Genomic DNA, 16,467 nt, shown 5'->3' on the forward strand with positions numbered 1-16,467 from the left:
CTTACAATCATTTACGATTTACAAATCAATAACGTTAATTATTCTCGTAATAAAGCTAGATAAGTATTCCTCAACTAATATGAACACAGGTTTCATAATTATTTTACCTATTGTACAGAATTAATACTTTTATTATTTTACAATAATTATACGTTAATAAGAGTATGGACAATAAAAATAATTTATCCAAAAACACAGTGCTATGTTAAACATACAAATGATATATCAATGTATTAGTTTATAACATCCACGCGTTTTTTTTTACTTTTATTTTTCGTTATACGTGGACCTAAATAGAAAATAATTTTCGTAAAATGAATAAACACAAAATACATTTATGCTTTAAAAAGAAACAGAACATGCAATTGTACATATTCTGAGGTTAACAGTACTTTTCACGTACAGAAATAGTGGAACAGAAGATAAACTCTTAACTTCGTTTATAGTATATTCCCTGATTTCTCTGAAGACTTTATGTGTATTCTTGTAGCATTACTTTAAGAATTTCAATATAAAATGACTTTTTAATCATGCATTCGTTGCTGCATATATAACAATTCGAGTATGTTTACAGCAATATAGTCTTCTCTACAGAACATTGTACTGTTTAGAGACAATGAGTGATAAAACTCAAATACCGGAAGTTTCTAACTCATTAATTTTATGGGTTAAAACCTTCCATTACAAACAATATGTTTTGCCAGAAAATCAATGAGATTCTAGCAAATCTATAAAGATAAATGAATCTTCTGTCATTTATCCTGTAGTAAAACAATATTAGGAATGTAACTTTACGTTTGCACTCATTCCTTTCTAATGAACGTTCGACCCCTGTAAAATATAACATTTTTAAATATAAAAATGTTCACAGGAAACGTAGCATATTCACGAAATTCCAACGAGTAATAGTTTTGAAATATATACTTACGTAATTGTCTTCTTTTCAGTATTTTTCGACTGAGACCTCGCTCGATTTAATACCTTTAAAAAGTCTGTGGTTTTGGTGCGCATTCTTGAATGAATGTATACTTTACTACATTTAATATGATAGTGCAAGTAATTTCTAAACATGTGTATTAAGTCAATGGTATTATTACGAGCTTCCCTGTTTGTATGTCTTGGAAATAGTACTATAAAAATAGAAAGGATAAAAGTAAGAGATAAACATATGATTTTAATATATTTCTTGTACAACTCTATTTATTCTTACAGACTAAAATATTTACCAAATGTAATGTATCCAATGCAATCTCCAACTGCTGCTTCAGAGTCTTGTAATTCGAGCGGTGGTTCGCGATGATTAAATAGAACTTGTGGAGCTGTGTGACTTGCACGCCTTCCTTCTTTCAACTCTTGCATAAATAATTTTCCAATAACCATATCATCTTCATCTTTAAATATTGTGCTAAATACCACTGTCACTCTATCACTTTTAGCTTCAACATACCTTAATATGAAATATATGTTTTTATTCTTTACTTATACTATGCTTCATTATAGGATGAAAGAATGCTCTTACATTGTTTCTTTATCTCTATATTGAATGACTGCCCTCTTCTGTAACTGTGTACCTGGTGAATCATAATACTCTTCTTGAAAGTCAAAATACTTTTCAAAAACACTAGCAAAACAATGTCTTTTTAAAAGTGCAATTTTCTTAACCAATGATTCCCAATCATCTGGCAAATTTTCCAAATCTATTAATACAGAAACATTGTAGCCTAAGAAGAGAAATAACAAATTTATTTAGATAACTACATATAGAATAATTATACATATCTGATGGTTTCACATTTGAATTACTTACCACTTTCAGGAGCTATCAGATAAGAGCCATATTCACGTTTAAGTAATTCATCAGCTCCATGTTCTTGTAATTGTTTATAAAATTTAAGTAAAATACTTATCTATTAAAAATTAGATACATTAACAAAATATAATCAAATATATTACAGAGGTTATTGTACTACAAATAACTTATTATGTAGAGAAAATTATTTATACTCTATTTGCACTTACTCTAATTTTTGACTTATCACCGCTTAAGTTAGAAATATGAAATAAAACTCCATCAAAATCTGCTATAACAACGTCTGTAGATTCTGGCTTGTGACTGAAAAAAAAAAACAATTAGTTATTAAATAAAAAGCATATATTTGCTATCAGAATACTCTTATTAGTAGTTAAAGAATCAAGCATAATAGATGTCATAAAAATTGTTTGACATAATACAAATAAATATTGTTGAGTTTAAAACCTTTGCCTTAACTTGAACAGGGACTTATATGTGCTTAACTGGAACGAATTTCCTCATATTATAATAAACGAAAATTATTAATATTTAAAACGGACACCGCCCAAACTTTGTAATCTCTAACTTTTATCTTAGAAATATGTAAAACATCTGAAACTTAAAAAAGGAAACGTTTTACTTACCCTGACAAAGCATTTTTTATTTTATTAGTTAACGTTTCCTCTAGTATTCTGTTATGTATCTCTAACAAGATCATTATTATATATTGTATTAATTAATTGTAACGTTACAATCCACCAAATGCTAATCTCTTCAGAAGTATAACCATATACACGATACTGACTAATTTCTAATCTTTTCTCTGAAAGCAGTGACTACAGATACAAAAAGACTGAACATAACTTTTCTTTTCGATGGGTCATGATTTTTAGGGTCTCAGACACCCCGAGGTGAGGATAGGTTTGTACATACAGAGCACAGTTAGTATTATAGTCGTGCAAGTTTTACCAATCCCTTTTCTTCTATACCTGGCACTCCTATCTGAAAACAGTTTTGACTACCTTCGATTCTATTTTTTAGAAATCAGTTAAAATCAGCACAAGATCAGAAAATTATTTAAATAATTGTTTGACAAACTTATATTCACAAACTTATGATTTAAAAAGACCGCCATAAATTAAAATATTTAAAATTCAATCCTAGCGCCATCTATGCAAAAATGGCTCAAACTACTGAACAACTTACCGATCGATTTTTCGAAACAGGGGAACGCCATCTATCGGGAACATGCGGAAACTAATCAGTAAGTAGTTTATCATCAGAAAAATGTGATATTTGCGCCACTAACGGATTGAAAATATATTACAAAGAGCGCTCGATCGACGTAAGCCGTCATGACGCGGGATTCTATTCTTCCCTGAAGTGTGTATTTAATTGTAATTTTTTAATCACTTTATTCTCCTACTTAAAGTTTTAATATTGAAGAATATAATGTATAAGTTGTTTCATGTATAATTATATTTATGTATCATTTTATATTGCATATAAAATGAATATATAACAAGCATAAGAAACCTTATACATCTTAGTGCAATTTACTTAATGTTAATACAAATGTTCCATCAATTCTTTAAATAAATTTGTAAAATATAGTATTTTTATTGTATTATAAATAAATATCATAAACTGTGTGTATTAGATATAATCAATCCAATTTCTTTTACGTTTAATTGTAAAACGTTTCTTATTGATTTTAATAAATTCCGTAAGTTTTTAAACACTACCTTTTTCGAAATTGAGATTAATTATATAATCAATATCTGAAAGTAAAATATATGTATATTTATATTGGTACTATTGAACCCCTTTTTGAATGCTCGAATCCCTAAACATTGAATAGGTATTTCCTTCCCTTTTTCTGCGTTTTCTGAATTACTTTCTTCCACTAAATGGCTTTTAAGAAAAAAATGCTGTTGAAAGAAATTATGTTTATAATAAGGCTACGATAATGTATGTCGTTTTCGTTTAGATGTTTATTTATAAACGAGGTGACATGACATGCGCCATGGAAAATAGGACACAGCAATGGCTTGAAGAAGAAGAAAAGAGCATCGCGCATACAACTATTGCTTTGGTTGTTCCGATGGTCTATGCATTTTCCTATAATACTTTTCGTATGTTCAAAAGTCGTTTTTTGTTATTTAAATGTAATGTTTGTAATTGTTCAAGATACGTACAAATCATACGCATTCAAATGTTGTGTCTGAAATTACAATTCAAATGTCATCAAAGCAACAGAGAACTCGTTCTCGATTCAAGGTAATGTTTCATTTTACGACAAAAAATACGTGCACGAGGTTAATTTGATAGATTTATGTGACAGTTAATGTTTCAGTCTAAATATTTCACTTATTATTGTATTTGTTATATCTGTATAGTATTTCATAATAAATCATGTTATAGGCAATTAATTCTTTGTGCATTGGAGAACAATGCATCTTATCCTTATTTTTATCATATAATAATGTAATACTTGTTTCATAAATATTTTGTTGAAGATAGTAATTTGAAATACATGTATTTAATCATAGCAGTAAAAAGTTATCGAATAAAGTATAAATTTAGTTTAATCATTTTAGTTATAATGTTTGCATTGTAATAACAAATTATATATTCATTGTTAGGTGATAACTCCATTTCGATCATTGGTTCTCTGTGGTGAAAGTAGACAAGAAATGGAAGATTGGTTGAATGCAATAAGAACAGTAACAGAGAATCATCCTCAAACAGATTCTGATATTGCCGAAATGCTAAATGGTAATCATCATTGGTATGCAACAAGTCATGCAAGACGAATATACTGTAATGTTTGCAGAGATGCTCTTTATGGTAAATATAAATATTCATTCATTCATTTGTAATTTTTTATTATTTCAATTATTTCAATTTCCTAAAATTGGTTACAACAAATCAAATTTATTTTTCAAATAAATGTGCAACTTTTATGTTAAGTACCAGCTTGTAACATTCAGAAACATCAAAGAAATAATTATCAAATTGTATAAACTAATTTATTTCAATTAATTTTTATTTTATTATTAATTTCTACTTTCTAGATATTAATATTAGAAATAATACGTAAGTATTAATTCGTGTATCATAGGTGTTACATCTCATGGTTTGAGTTGTGAAATATGCAAATATAAGGTTCACAAACGATGTAGTATAAAAGCAATAAATAATTGCAAGTGGACCACATTGGCATCTATTGGTAAGGACATTATTGAGGACCAAGATGGGGTATGTATAAAATATATAATTCAACTTATAGAAACAAATAAATGCAAATAATAATATGTAAGTAAAATTCAATTTTTTTTTTTATTTAGAACATTACTATGCCTCATCAGTGGATGGAAGGCAATTTACCTGTATCCTCAAAATGTTCAGTATGTGAGAAAACTTGTGGCTCTGTACTCAGGTATAAATTCTTGTTATAGCAATCGTGTATTAATTATTTTATAAAGTTTTTATTCATTTCTTACTTCATTTATTTAGACTTCAAGATTGGAGATGTTTATGGTGTAGAGCTACAGTACATACAGCATGTAGACCTGTCATAGGTGTTAAATGTCCATTAGGACCAGCTAAATTGAGTGTAGTTCCTCCGACAGCATTGCATAGTATAGGTAACATTATTCATAAAATTGTGATAATACATCTAACAGGAGTAAAGTGAAACTTAAATTTTTACTGGGAAATCCGATCCCAAAACCCTCGGCTTGCCGGGAATTTTCCTGAACTCCACACTTATTGTTATATTGTTCTTTCAAAATTGTTTAATAGTTGCGATTAGGTTTCAAGCTGACAATCATTCGAAATACAGTATTCATTACTATGGAAAATAATAAACATATTTTAGATTAATTTTAAATGGTGTACATTGATATTCAATAGGTAGCGATGAAGCTTGGGAAGCTACTAGACCTATTGGATGCAGTCCACTTTTAGTATTTGTAAATAGTAAATCTGGTGACAATCAAGGTGTTAAATTTCTTAGAAGATTCAAACAATTATTAAATCCAGCACAAGTATTTGATCTTATAAAAGGAGGACCAGGACCAGGGTAAGGTTTGTTGTAAATTATTTGGTAATTTCATATTAATTAACTTTTATGTATTAATAACTTTTTATAAAATAGGTTGAGATTATTTCGTCATTTCGATCCATTTCGGATTTTGGTATGCAGCGGGGATGGATCTGTTGGTTGGGTTCTTTCGGAAATTGACCGTTTAGGGATGCATGTAAGTAGGAAATTACATGATTTTTTGGTTTTGTAAATATTAACTAATTGCATGAATTTCAATTTTAATCACGTTCTGTATATATAGAGAGAGAATTTATATTAAATATGGTTATGCTATGTAGGGGTTGTAATGCTCTCTAGAATTTATACTGAAATTTGTTCATGTGCACATACATCAGCATGAACATTAAATATTATAAATATATTTGGAAATCGTGCAATGACATGAGTAAAAAAGTGCATTTCAGATGCAATAAAATAAAAATAAAGTTTAGTTTTCTACCACTGCATGTTTGCATTTTATTATGATTGTTTAGAATGTTATAATATCCTTTCATATATTTTTATACTGTAGTTTGCTTAATCCTTTTGTGCAGATTCAATTACTATTCAGTACAATTCAGAATCATGTGAAATAGGTGTGACTTATGTTAATTAGCCAATATATAAATAATTAAATATTCTACTTGTTACAATTAATAAATAATATAAAGTTTACTTTTACTAAAATTTAACTTAATGTTTTGTAGCTAATACAAAATGCAATATACATTTAAAACTAACGAAACATTTGGTCCTTTAATAAGTAATTATAGTATCTATGTCGCTCATTTTTTATTTATTTCTAACATAGTTATAGAAATTTTACTATGCTTCTGTTTTAATACAGTTGCAAAAATTAAATTTGTATATTACTGGTGTTATAGTATTTGCCAATTTAATTTTTCCCACAGATACTCTAATGGATTAGCATTCAGTGTTTGAAGTGGTCGAGGAAATGAAGGATATTATTTTGTTTTAAAAAGTTATTTTGATATATTTGGGATTATTGTATATATTTTGTATGTTTTTCAAAGTTTTAATAAAAAAAAGATAGGTTCTAAAGAGTTCTATATATTTTGCACCTATTACTTTCCTTTTAATTAAGGTTTCATGTTTATTGTTTATAAATAATCAGACAGATTATTTATGTATCACAGAAGGATTAAGTGAACAATAATAGAAAGCTTTAATATTTTCCACAGCATGGCGTGTCTCTTTTATAATTTTATTTCAGATGATACTGGTGTTTGGTATTAGGATTCTTTGTATGCGTGAAGCTTCATTAACTTTATTTGTAGATGGTAAGTGTAAAACAAGCACGCATTTCTTTAGAATTCTTGAATGTTTTAAATAAATAGTATGAATATTTATTATTATAAGATGAAATGTTACTATTATGGTTTTTTTTATATATATTCTTTATTCGTAATTTGAAAAATATGTTTATTGTTCAGAAACATTTATCCTTCTCTAAATTACATTTTTTAAACCAACAAATATTGGAAATCAATGAAGTTTTTTTATTACCTTCATCAATTTTTGAGTCAGAGAATAAAGTTAAGTTGAAAGTCTTTTTTCTTTTCAAATTTTTAAAGAAGTTATATTGGAATTCCCTGTACACTACACGGAGACATTCTACCACAAGGTTTATTTCAATTGAAACTTCTATCTTTATTTCGGTAAGCATAAAATTCTGGTACTCTGGATACTCAGGAAATTTTGTTTTAATGGCATTCAAAAGTGGATTGAGCAGTTGGAAAAATGTATTGCAGTAAATGGTGATTATGTTGGAAAGCATTTGGTAAACTTATACAATATATTTTTTTCCAAAAATCTCTTTCTGAATGTTTCATTATTGCTTTGCTTATTTGTAATGTATGTTGTATAATAAATAAAAGTTTTCATACTCAGTAATAGAAATTATTTCTCAAAGCTTATGTAATTTATTCGTATTTATAATTTTTGCCTTCTAACATAAATACGTATCAAATAATTATTTACATGGCGGTAATAAATTATTACATAAACTTTGGGATTTTTATACACATGTATAATTGTTATCTACTTTTTAATGTATGTTTTTGTAAATTTTTTAATATAATTATTTTTTTTTTTTTTCACATAAAAATTTAAAATAGAAGCAGTGTCAAGTTGGAGTGCTACCTTTGGGAACAGGAAATGATTTAGCACGTGTATTGGGTTGGGGGTCCTCTTGTGATGATGATGCTCATTTACCCCAATTGTTAGAAAAATATGAAAAGGCGGGCACAAAAATGCTTGATCGATGGAGTATCATGACTTTTGAACGTAGCATATCTTTACCATTCCCAAAAAATGAGTTAAGTCCATCTAATACGATGTTAAAGTCAAACATTGCTCATCAATATGAGAATAATGTTATTACTCACCTAACAAGCATTTTGGAGTCAGATCAGGAAAACGTAGTTATGTCTAGTATTAGGTAAGTGTTTTACAAAGGATACACTATTGTAGTATATTAAATATGACGTGGTAAATGATGAGATGAAAAATTTTATTTACAGAATTCTGTGCGACACAGTAAAAGATTTTGCAACATATATAAGGGAGAATGTAAACTCCGAGGACCAACAAATGGATGATAAATGTAAAATACTTCAAAACAAGCTTGATTTATTGTTACAAACATTATGTAAAGAAGAACGTTACTTAACTGAACATTTAGAAGACGTCGATAATATTACTTTAAATACTGACATTTCTGTCTCACCTGATAGCTGTGAGAAAGGAGTGCTAGAAAAGCCAGAAAAAGACATAACAAATTTAAAAAGACTTCAAAGAAGAAGGCAACTTACGGAAAAAGAAAGTGTAATATCAAGGTACATTACACCTTGATTGATTCATTAGTATTTAATTTATTTTTTGATTAAAAACATAAACATTTGAAATTGATGTTTTATCTAAATATTACGTTGTCTGGTATATTTCTATTATTAGAATCAGTAGCTTAAGTGCTATTTCAAATGGTACTTATCTTGGGACACTGAATAAAATGTTTAGTCATCTTTATTGAATTGTAGAGCAAATAGTTTGAAACGGATAATAAGACATCTAGTGGAGTATGCCCAAGTGGCTATTGATGATCAAATTAATACAGACACAAAACATACTACTAAGATACCAAATACAAGTATTTCATTAGATGATAGTACTGTGTTAAATTCAATATCAAGTAAGTTTATATAACGATAATCCTTTTGATCATTTATTGTTGGGTTTTATAAATAAAAAAAAATATATTATAGGTAAAAAACAATTGGATATTCCTGGTTTAAAAGTGGACCATGTTGACAATTTATCTATTGAACCATTAATAGATTCTATACAAAATATAGATAACTTAACATGTAATAGCCCTACTCCTAATGTAGCTTTTTTAAGTCCGATACCTGATCTTAGGAGAGATTCTCAACCTGAAGAGCTATTAACATTACCCGCTCCCGATGGTTTTGCTGATAGTAGACGAAACAGTGAAAATTTACCACAAGAGTAGGTATCTTAATTTTGACATCATATGTAAATTAATAACAGAAAATGAAAATTATTTTTATTGGCTTATGCTTTCAGTTCTCTTGATTTCGATATGCCTACAGTTCAGTCTATGAACAATCAGCAAGAAATAGAAAATCTTGTGTCTAATGATCAACAATTATCTGAATCTAATAACATAGAAATTTCTTCAGATTTTCAAGTTAGTGTTACAAGAACTACCTTTGATACGAGCTCGCCTTCAGATGATGCTACTATGCAAGATACTATAATTTCTCCTGACACAGAGTCATTTCAATCTAGACATATATCCCCAGAACATACTCAGAAATTTGAAAATAGAATTAAAACTGATACAAGTAGAGGTAGCTGTAGTAATAGTATCATTAGTACAGATAGTACAATTTCTGATACTTTGGATTTTAAGAATTATATGATACGAAATAGTGAAAGTGAAATTGGTAAGTGTATCGATAAAAGTTTAGATAACTATAAAAAAAAATTTGTAAATTTTCTGATGTATTTATTTTAGCTCGTATAAATAGCGACATATTTGATTCTACAAAAAGGTCTGATAGTTCTGATATCGGGCACATTGATTCTCCAGATAATTCAGACATACTTCCTAGCGACGTACAAAATTCTGAAAGTTTAAACGATGATTTAAGTTCTCTTGGACAAGATGTGAATAGCACAAATATTGGGGAAAAATATGACTCTGTAAGAGAGGGTCTTGAACCTGAGCAAATGGAAAAACCACAGAAATATTGTAGCATAGCTCAGTTCGTTGAAGGCAATGATATCGCTAAACGATCATTTAGAAAACAAATAACAAAGAGCTCTGTTATAGAAACTGAGGTAAATTGCTTACTTAGATATATATATTTTTTCATTTATATAGTTCTTATTTCAAATGTGCAGAGATATAACTTAAATCTTATATTAATTTCCATTAGAATAAAAGCAAGCATAACATAGGATCATCTGGACAGAACAGTAATGATATTAACCAATTAAAAGATTCTCGAGATGGCAAAACGTCTGATTTATTAAGTCCTGTATGTTGCTTTAATGTTTCTTCAGATACTACGACAACAAATGAAAAACCTAATAATTTTCCACCATCGATAAGTGTTATAATTAATCCTCCTAGTCCATCGGCATCAATTGAAAGTCAACATGATTCAGACGGGGGATATAAAATGAGTCCGTATTTAAGACGATATAATGATGAAAGCATGGAAAAATGTGAGGAAACGAACATTTCATACATTAATTCATAGACCAGTAATCTTTTCGAAAATGCTTCCTAGTTGCTTAATATTAAATAAGCAATAACTTTATAACTTATACATATCCTTTTTTGTATAAAATACTCTGCATTTCCATCCCCGATTTTTTCATTGTAGTTGTATTCCTTATTGTTGAGGATTTTTATTTTAGTGTATAAATTATTTATTATATGTTTATTAATCGGTTTCATAAATAATTAGTAAGTGTAGAGCTACCAGAATCAGGTTTTTCTCCGCAAGCAACTCGACGAATTAGCAGTGGAAGTTTGATAAAAGCATCAGAAGTAGTATCTTTAGCTGCTACAGCTGCAAGATTTGATGGTTCCAATGCAAGTTTACGCCATGAAAGAGTAAAATCTGTTGACAAAACTGAAGATGTTAAAAAACTTCCAATTATTAATCCTTTAGTTCAGTTACCTATGTGGCCAAGTAAGTAAACGTTTCGCTTTTTTGCAGTATATATCTTTCTGTATATGTATTGTAATTAGAATCATGCGAAATAGTCAACTTAAAAATTTTTATAGAAATTTGTTCAATTATTTAATACGTATTTAACATGCTTTAGATATTTTTTTTTAATGAAAATTATCCAATTGCAGATGTCAGTGGAGGAACAGGTCTCATTAGTCAAGCATTGCTTGCAAATGCAGATGCACTTTGTGCAGCAGTGTCACCATTAATGGATCCTGATGAAACTTTGATGTGAGTTACATTGAAACTAACTAAATCTATTATGTCTATATCATATATAGAAATAATTGTTTCTTTAATTAATACAGGGAAGGTTACTTTGAACGTTGTGTTATGAACAACTATTTTGGAATTGGTATAGATGCAAAAATTAGTCTTGATTTTCATCATAAAAGAGAAGAACATCCTGAGAAATGCCGATCACGGGCAAAGAACTATATGTGGTACGGTGTGTTAGGATCCAAACAATTGTTACAAAAAACATATAAAAATCTTGAACAAAGAGTACAATTAGAATGTGATGGTCAACGTATACCATTACCGTCTTTACAAGGAATCGTTGTATTAAACATTCCAAGGTATAAATACAGAAACAATTATATATATTTATACTTTACTAAATGATTTTCTTTTATAGTTTTATGGGTGGCACAAATTTTTGGGGAGGCACGAAAGAAGGAGACCTGTTTTTAGCGCCTTCGTTTGACGATCGCATATTAGAAGTTGTGGCTGTGTTTGGTTCTGTACAAATGGCTGCATCACGACTTATTAATTTGCAGCATCATAGAATTGCACAGTGTCAAACGGTTCAAATTAATATTTTGGGAGAGGAAGGAGTACCCATACAAGTTGATGGTGAGGCATGGATTCAGAGGCCCGGTATTATACGCATTATACATAAAAACCGTATGCAAATGCTTTACCGAAATCGAGTAAGCAATATTGATTGATGATACCGTTAGGTGTATGCATGTTTAAAAGTAATTACAACATAGACTTTAAAATGCAGGCATTGGAGACATCTTTAAAAACGTGGGAGGAAAAACAACGCAATACACTTAATGCAATATCCCATTCAGTGTCTACTATAAACAGTGCACAATTACAATTACAATCACAATCAAAGTCTCATTTACCAGTAATCGGTAAACCATCACATTTGAACGAAGAAGAAATGTATATTTTACTGGGTTTTATTGAAGTTGTTACAACTTTAGTTAAATGGGTGAAGCTTCTTATTATATCACATCCAAGCTTGGAAGCTGATTTGTATCAAGTCGCAGCAAGAACAGCCCAGGCACTTGAACAAGTTCATCCCGATGGAAAAATATTACAGGGAGTTAGTAGTTTTGTTATAATTAAATTTTTAATATTTTTTAAATATAAATACAAATCAATTGCATCAAATATTATTTAACAGAACAATTTAAGGCCGGTTGTAACAGAATTGGTATCAAGCGCAAGACAACTTTACGAAGATTCGTGCGAATTACTTAGGGATAAAGCACATAATTTGGTAAATAATTTATAGTTCTATATTTTTGCGAAAGTTTACTAATATTTCAATTTATATAACACAGAAATTACGAGAAGGTTTGGAGAATAACTTGTCTTTTTCTCTGGCCAGTATGGAACAAGAATTAAAAAAATGTACATTTGATGAAGGTGGTACAGGATTAGTATACTTACAAAATTTACCATCAGATGAACAGGTATATGTTTTTAAATTTGTAAATTTATTTGATTACTAGTATTTGATATAATATGTACAATATGTACTGAAATCGACGTAATATGAATTTATCAATGTTTTTTTATTTTTTAAAAGGGAGATAAAAAGAATCGACACAAAGGTTTGTTTTGGTTAAAATTCCGACGTTCAGGAGGTAATTCTGGAGCACACCCTGTTCGGGAACAAGTTACTACATGGGGAGTACAAGAAGTTTGTACTTGGCTAGAAAGTCTACAGTTGGTTGAATATACTGATAAATTCGTGTCTCATGATATACGAGGTAGGGAATTATTATCATTAGCCCGTAGAGATCTCAAAGAACTTGGTATTACTAAAGTAGGACACGTTAAAAGAATCTTGCAAGCTATTAATGATTTAAATAATTAGGTATACGACACTTAATTAAATATTTCAAAGTATAAATCATACAATCAATAGATAATATATTATATTAGTTAATAATTATCTGAAAATACAGAATTACGGAGATACATTAATGATACTACATTTTTTTGGTGCACAGAAATCATTTGAAAGTAGAAAAATAAGTGGGTATTTACGCTGTTATCGCAAACATGATGTAATACTAAATATGCAATATAAACAAAATGTAGATATTCTGATAAAAAGGGACACTTACTGTGACGTAACAGTGTTATAAAAAAAAAAAATTATTTTCTACACTACTCTGTGACAAAATAATGTTATTAGTGCCAAATTGTTAAATTGACTTCATGTTAAGCATGCTATATCCATACTTAATACAATACCTTTAAATGCAATGACAACACAAACGTAATATTCATTATGCATTTATAAAACGAGTAAGATTTTAATAGTATAATAATTTATTAAAAAGTAATTTAATTAACAGTATCATTTATATTTATTCCTTTGTATATTGTACAAAAATTAAAGACTTTAAAAATTACGTATTAATGTAAATCATATATAAGTTTAGAAATACGTGTTTTTGCATTTTATTTGACAATTTTTACATTTGATAAATAATGATAAATTTGATAAATATTTAGAATTTCGGAATATATTATGTTAAGTTTACTTAAAACAGTATTAATATATTTAAAAATTACATTCTAAATATTAGGTATGAAATAAGTATTGTCAATTATATAATTTATATAAGTACATTCTATTTGCAATTTACATTAATTTGATGTGACTTTAATTTTTTACGTAAAAGTATAAATGTGTATGTACTGTATGTATGTATATATATACACAATATATACACAAGATACTTTTAAAATAAAACTATATTTAAATTTAATACAACTGTGTGCATAAAATGTTAACAGTAAACTAAAATCAATTGTTATTATGTTTATATTTAAAATTTCACATAATCTATATTAAACTATATTATATAAAGTATATACACATATACATATATGTGCACATGTGCTTAATCATACAAAAGATATATACATATATTTACATATATATCCCACTGTATACGTGTAAAATGTTCTGAAATTTTTTTTTACATATGTTCAATACTTCGTACTTACAGTATTTTATCACATTTGAATTATACTCAAAGAAACATTTTTAATACACAACAATATCTAATGAAAGTGAGATTTAATCAGTATGATCAGGGTAAACTATGTAACCGTTGCAAATCATAGCTTTTTTGCGGTATAATTAGAAAACAACGTTAAAAAAAACCAGATAAATGGTTCAAATAGTATTACATTTGTAGGATCATACATTTTTTGCATTTTAACGATTGTATTATTTTTTTAAACAGAACTATATATATACATATTTACATTTTTAACTATTCACCTCCTTCCTGCAACATTTTTTTTTGTCTAATTACACTGCAAAAACAGTTATTACTTGTAACTGTTACGTGCACCGCTCTGTATAACAATTGAAAGAATAAATTAACAATCATGATAATGATAATAATGACATTGACAATGATAAAGTAAAAAGAACGTGTGTAAAACACCCGCCAATGGCAATAAAAATATCATGTACAAATTTACTGGAAAAGAAAGAGAAAACAAATTTTTAAGATGTAAGTATATGTTTGAAGAGGATGCCGTTAGTATAAAGGCAAAGTAGGAAGGCGCGATTGACAAAATTTAAATATATGAAATTCTTCTAAATAGTACATTCATTAAGTAGAAAATAATTTCTTATAAATAAGCACATAAAACTAATAGTATTGCACTACCTAATGGCTATTGCCACTACTTTTATTACTACTAATTTATAAACACAAATAGACAATTGTTATCTTTCAAAGATGTATTATTATTATCTGAATCATTAGAGCAGGAATGGCATCAGAATTTATTACTTCTTAATTATATGTACTCTATATATTACAGTGTTTAAATCCTACTTGTGTATATATATATATTTACTTAATTTTCATAACTTTTACTAGTCACTAAATATCTAAATATTAAGCTATGTAATAACATCTGCATAATCTCCATGTTAAAAACGGTTTAATTTCTTATTGATTTGTAAATTATGATTGTGTAACCAGAATTAAGTAAAAAGATGTATGAGTTTACTCTTTTTTATAAAAATTCTATATCTCTATAAAAAAAAGTGTTGTTTTTTTAAATTTACAAGTAACAAAGTTACAATTATTTTTTCTTTTTTACTGTTATCTTACATTATTGTATATCATTAGGTAATGTATATACATATAAAACAAAAGCAGATGTTTTTATATAGTTCCTCCTTTGTGATGTAATTTTACAGCTGTGCAACAATGAAATTAAAAAAATTCTTCTTACTAAATGTCAGTAATCTTATTGAAGCTTATCCAGCTTAGCAATACCTATCATTTATCATTTTGATTAGTAGTGCAAATAATTTACGAAACATATTGAACTTTATTAACCAATAAACTAAAAATATTAAAAGTATATTAAGAAAGAAATCAATAACTCAACATAGCAACATATGGTATATCATATTTTTTAATTTTTTGAAACCATCTAATTGGTATTAATTTATAGTGTTAGCCATTCTTTTTAGAATAAAAACTATAAAGTAATAATGTTGGCAATATAACAACAAATTTTTCCAAACTATATAATTTGATGTAGTGCTTTATAATCTTGCCTTTTTGAATCTTATTAAATATGCTCAATTCAAATCCCAAAAATTAATTAACTCTTTTATGTAAATGCGTGTATGGATGTATATATATATAAAAGAATTAATTAATTTCAACATAAAACTGCAAAGACAAAAGTGCCTATTCTTAAATTTTCTAATCTTGAATGTATTTCATTAACTGACATGATGTTATAATGCACTACAAAATTGTATTATGCATTCCAAACTGTATATCTGATATTGTAAATAATAGTCAATCAGAAAAGTAACTTGCATGTGATATTCATTTAAGACTACTTATAGCCGAAATTCGAAGTTATATTCAGGTAACAATATTACAGTATTATATAATGTTAAATATTTGATTGTTATATACTTCTGTGTATATCCAACATCTTTCACAATACTTAAAAAATATAAATGATATAACAGTTATGCACGCGTTTTA

The 16,467-nt window shown here is 27.8% G+C and overlaps 2 protein-coding genes across 10 annotated transcripts; one reads left to right on the plus strand and one right to left on the minus strand.

Annotated features, from left to right (window-relative positions):
- Nucleotides 1-113: 113 nt before the first annotated feature.
- Nucleotides 114-2,661, minus strand: LOC114874598 (probable actin-related protein 2/3 complex subunit 2). The gene is made up of 7 exons (XM_029184027.2): nucleotides 2,437-2,661; nucleotides 2,020-2,113; nucleotides 1,808-1,907; nucleotides 1,520-1,721; nucleotides 1,227-1,447; nucleotides 929-1,130; nucleotides 114-831 (listed from the first exon to the last, which is right to left on the minus strand). Exons 1-7 carry the CDS (start codon nucleotides 2,508-2,510, stop codon nucleotides 804-806), a joined length of 921 nt encoding a protein of 306 aa, XP_029039860.1. The 5' UTR covers nucleotides 2,511-2,661; the 3' UTR covers nucleotides 114-803.
- A 1,013-nt stretch (nucleotides 2,662-3,674) lies between these two features.
- On the plus strand, nucleotides 3,675-16,454 carry LOC114874614 (diacylglycerol kinase eta). 9 transcript variants are annotated; one of them, XM_029184063.2, is made up of 23 exons: nucleotides 3,675-4,072; nucleotides 4,438-4,642; nucleotides 4,917-5,053; nucleotides 5,143-5,234; nucleotides 5,312-5,442; nucleotides 5,711-5,879; nucleotides 5,955-6,057; nucleotides 8,021-8,343; nucleotides 8,426-8,740; nucleotides 8,942-9,093; nucleotides 9,167-9,410; nucleotides 9,489-9,871; nucleotides 9,943-10,268; nucleotides 10,367-10,406; nucleotides 10,494-10,658; nucleotides 10,904-11,131; nucleotides 11,302-11,404; nucleotides 11,482-11,751; nucleotides 11,811-12,105; nucleotides 12,183-12,512; nucleotides 12,594-12,689; nucleotides 12,754-12,885; nucleotides 13,002-16,454. In XM_029184063.2, the coding sequence occupies exons 1-23, from the start codon at nucleotides 4,034-4,036 to the stop codon at nucleotides 13,290-13,292; spliced, it is 4,569 nt and encodes a 1,522-aa protein (XP_029039896.1). In that variant the 5' UTR covers nucleotides 3,675-4,033; the 3' UTR covers nucleotides 13,293-16,454. The 9 variants fall into 9 exon arrangements, with proteins under 9 accessions (XP_029039896.1, XP_029039893.1, XP_029039895.1 ...); XM_029184060.2 differs by having other exon boundaries at nucleotides 10,367-10,658; XM_029184062.2 differs by having other exon boundaries at nucleotides 8,024-8,343; nucleotides 10,367-10,658.
- The last annotated feature ends 13 nt before the right edge of the window (nucleotides 16,455-16,467 follow it).

The sequence above is a fragment of the Osmia bicornis genome, chromosome 6 (genome assembly GCF_907164935.1).
Source record: "Osmia bicornis bicornis chromosome 6, iOsmBic2.1, whole genome shotgun sequence".
NCBI lineage: Eukaryota > Metazoa > Arthropoda > Insecta > Hymenoptera > Megachilidae > Osmia > Osmia bicornis.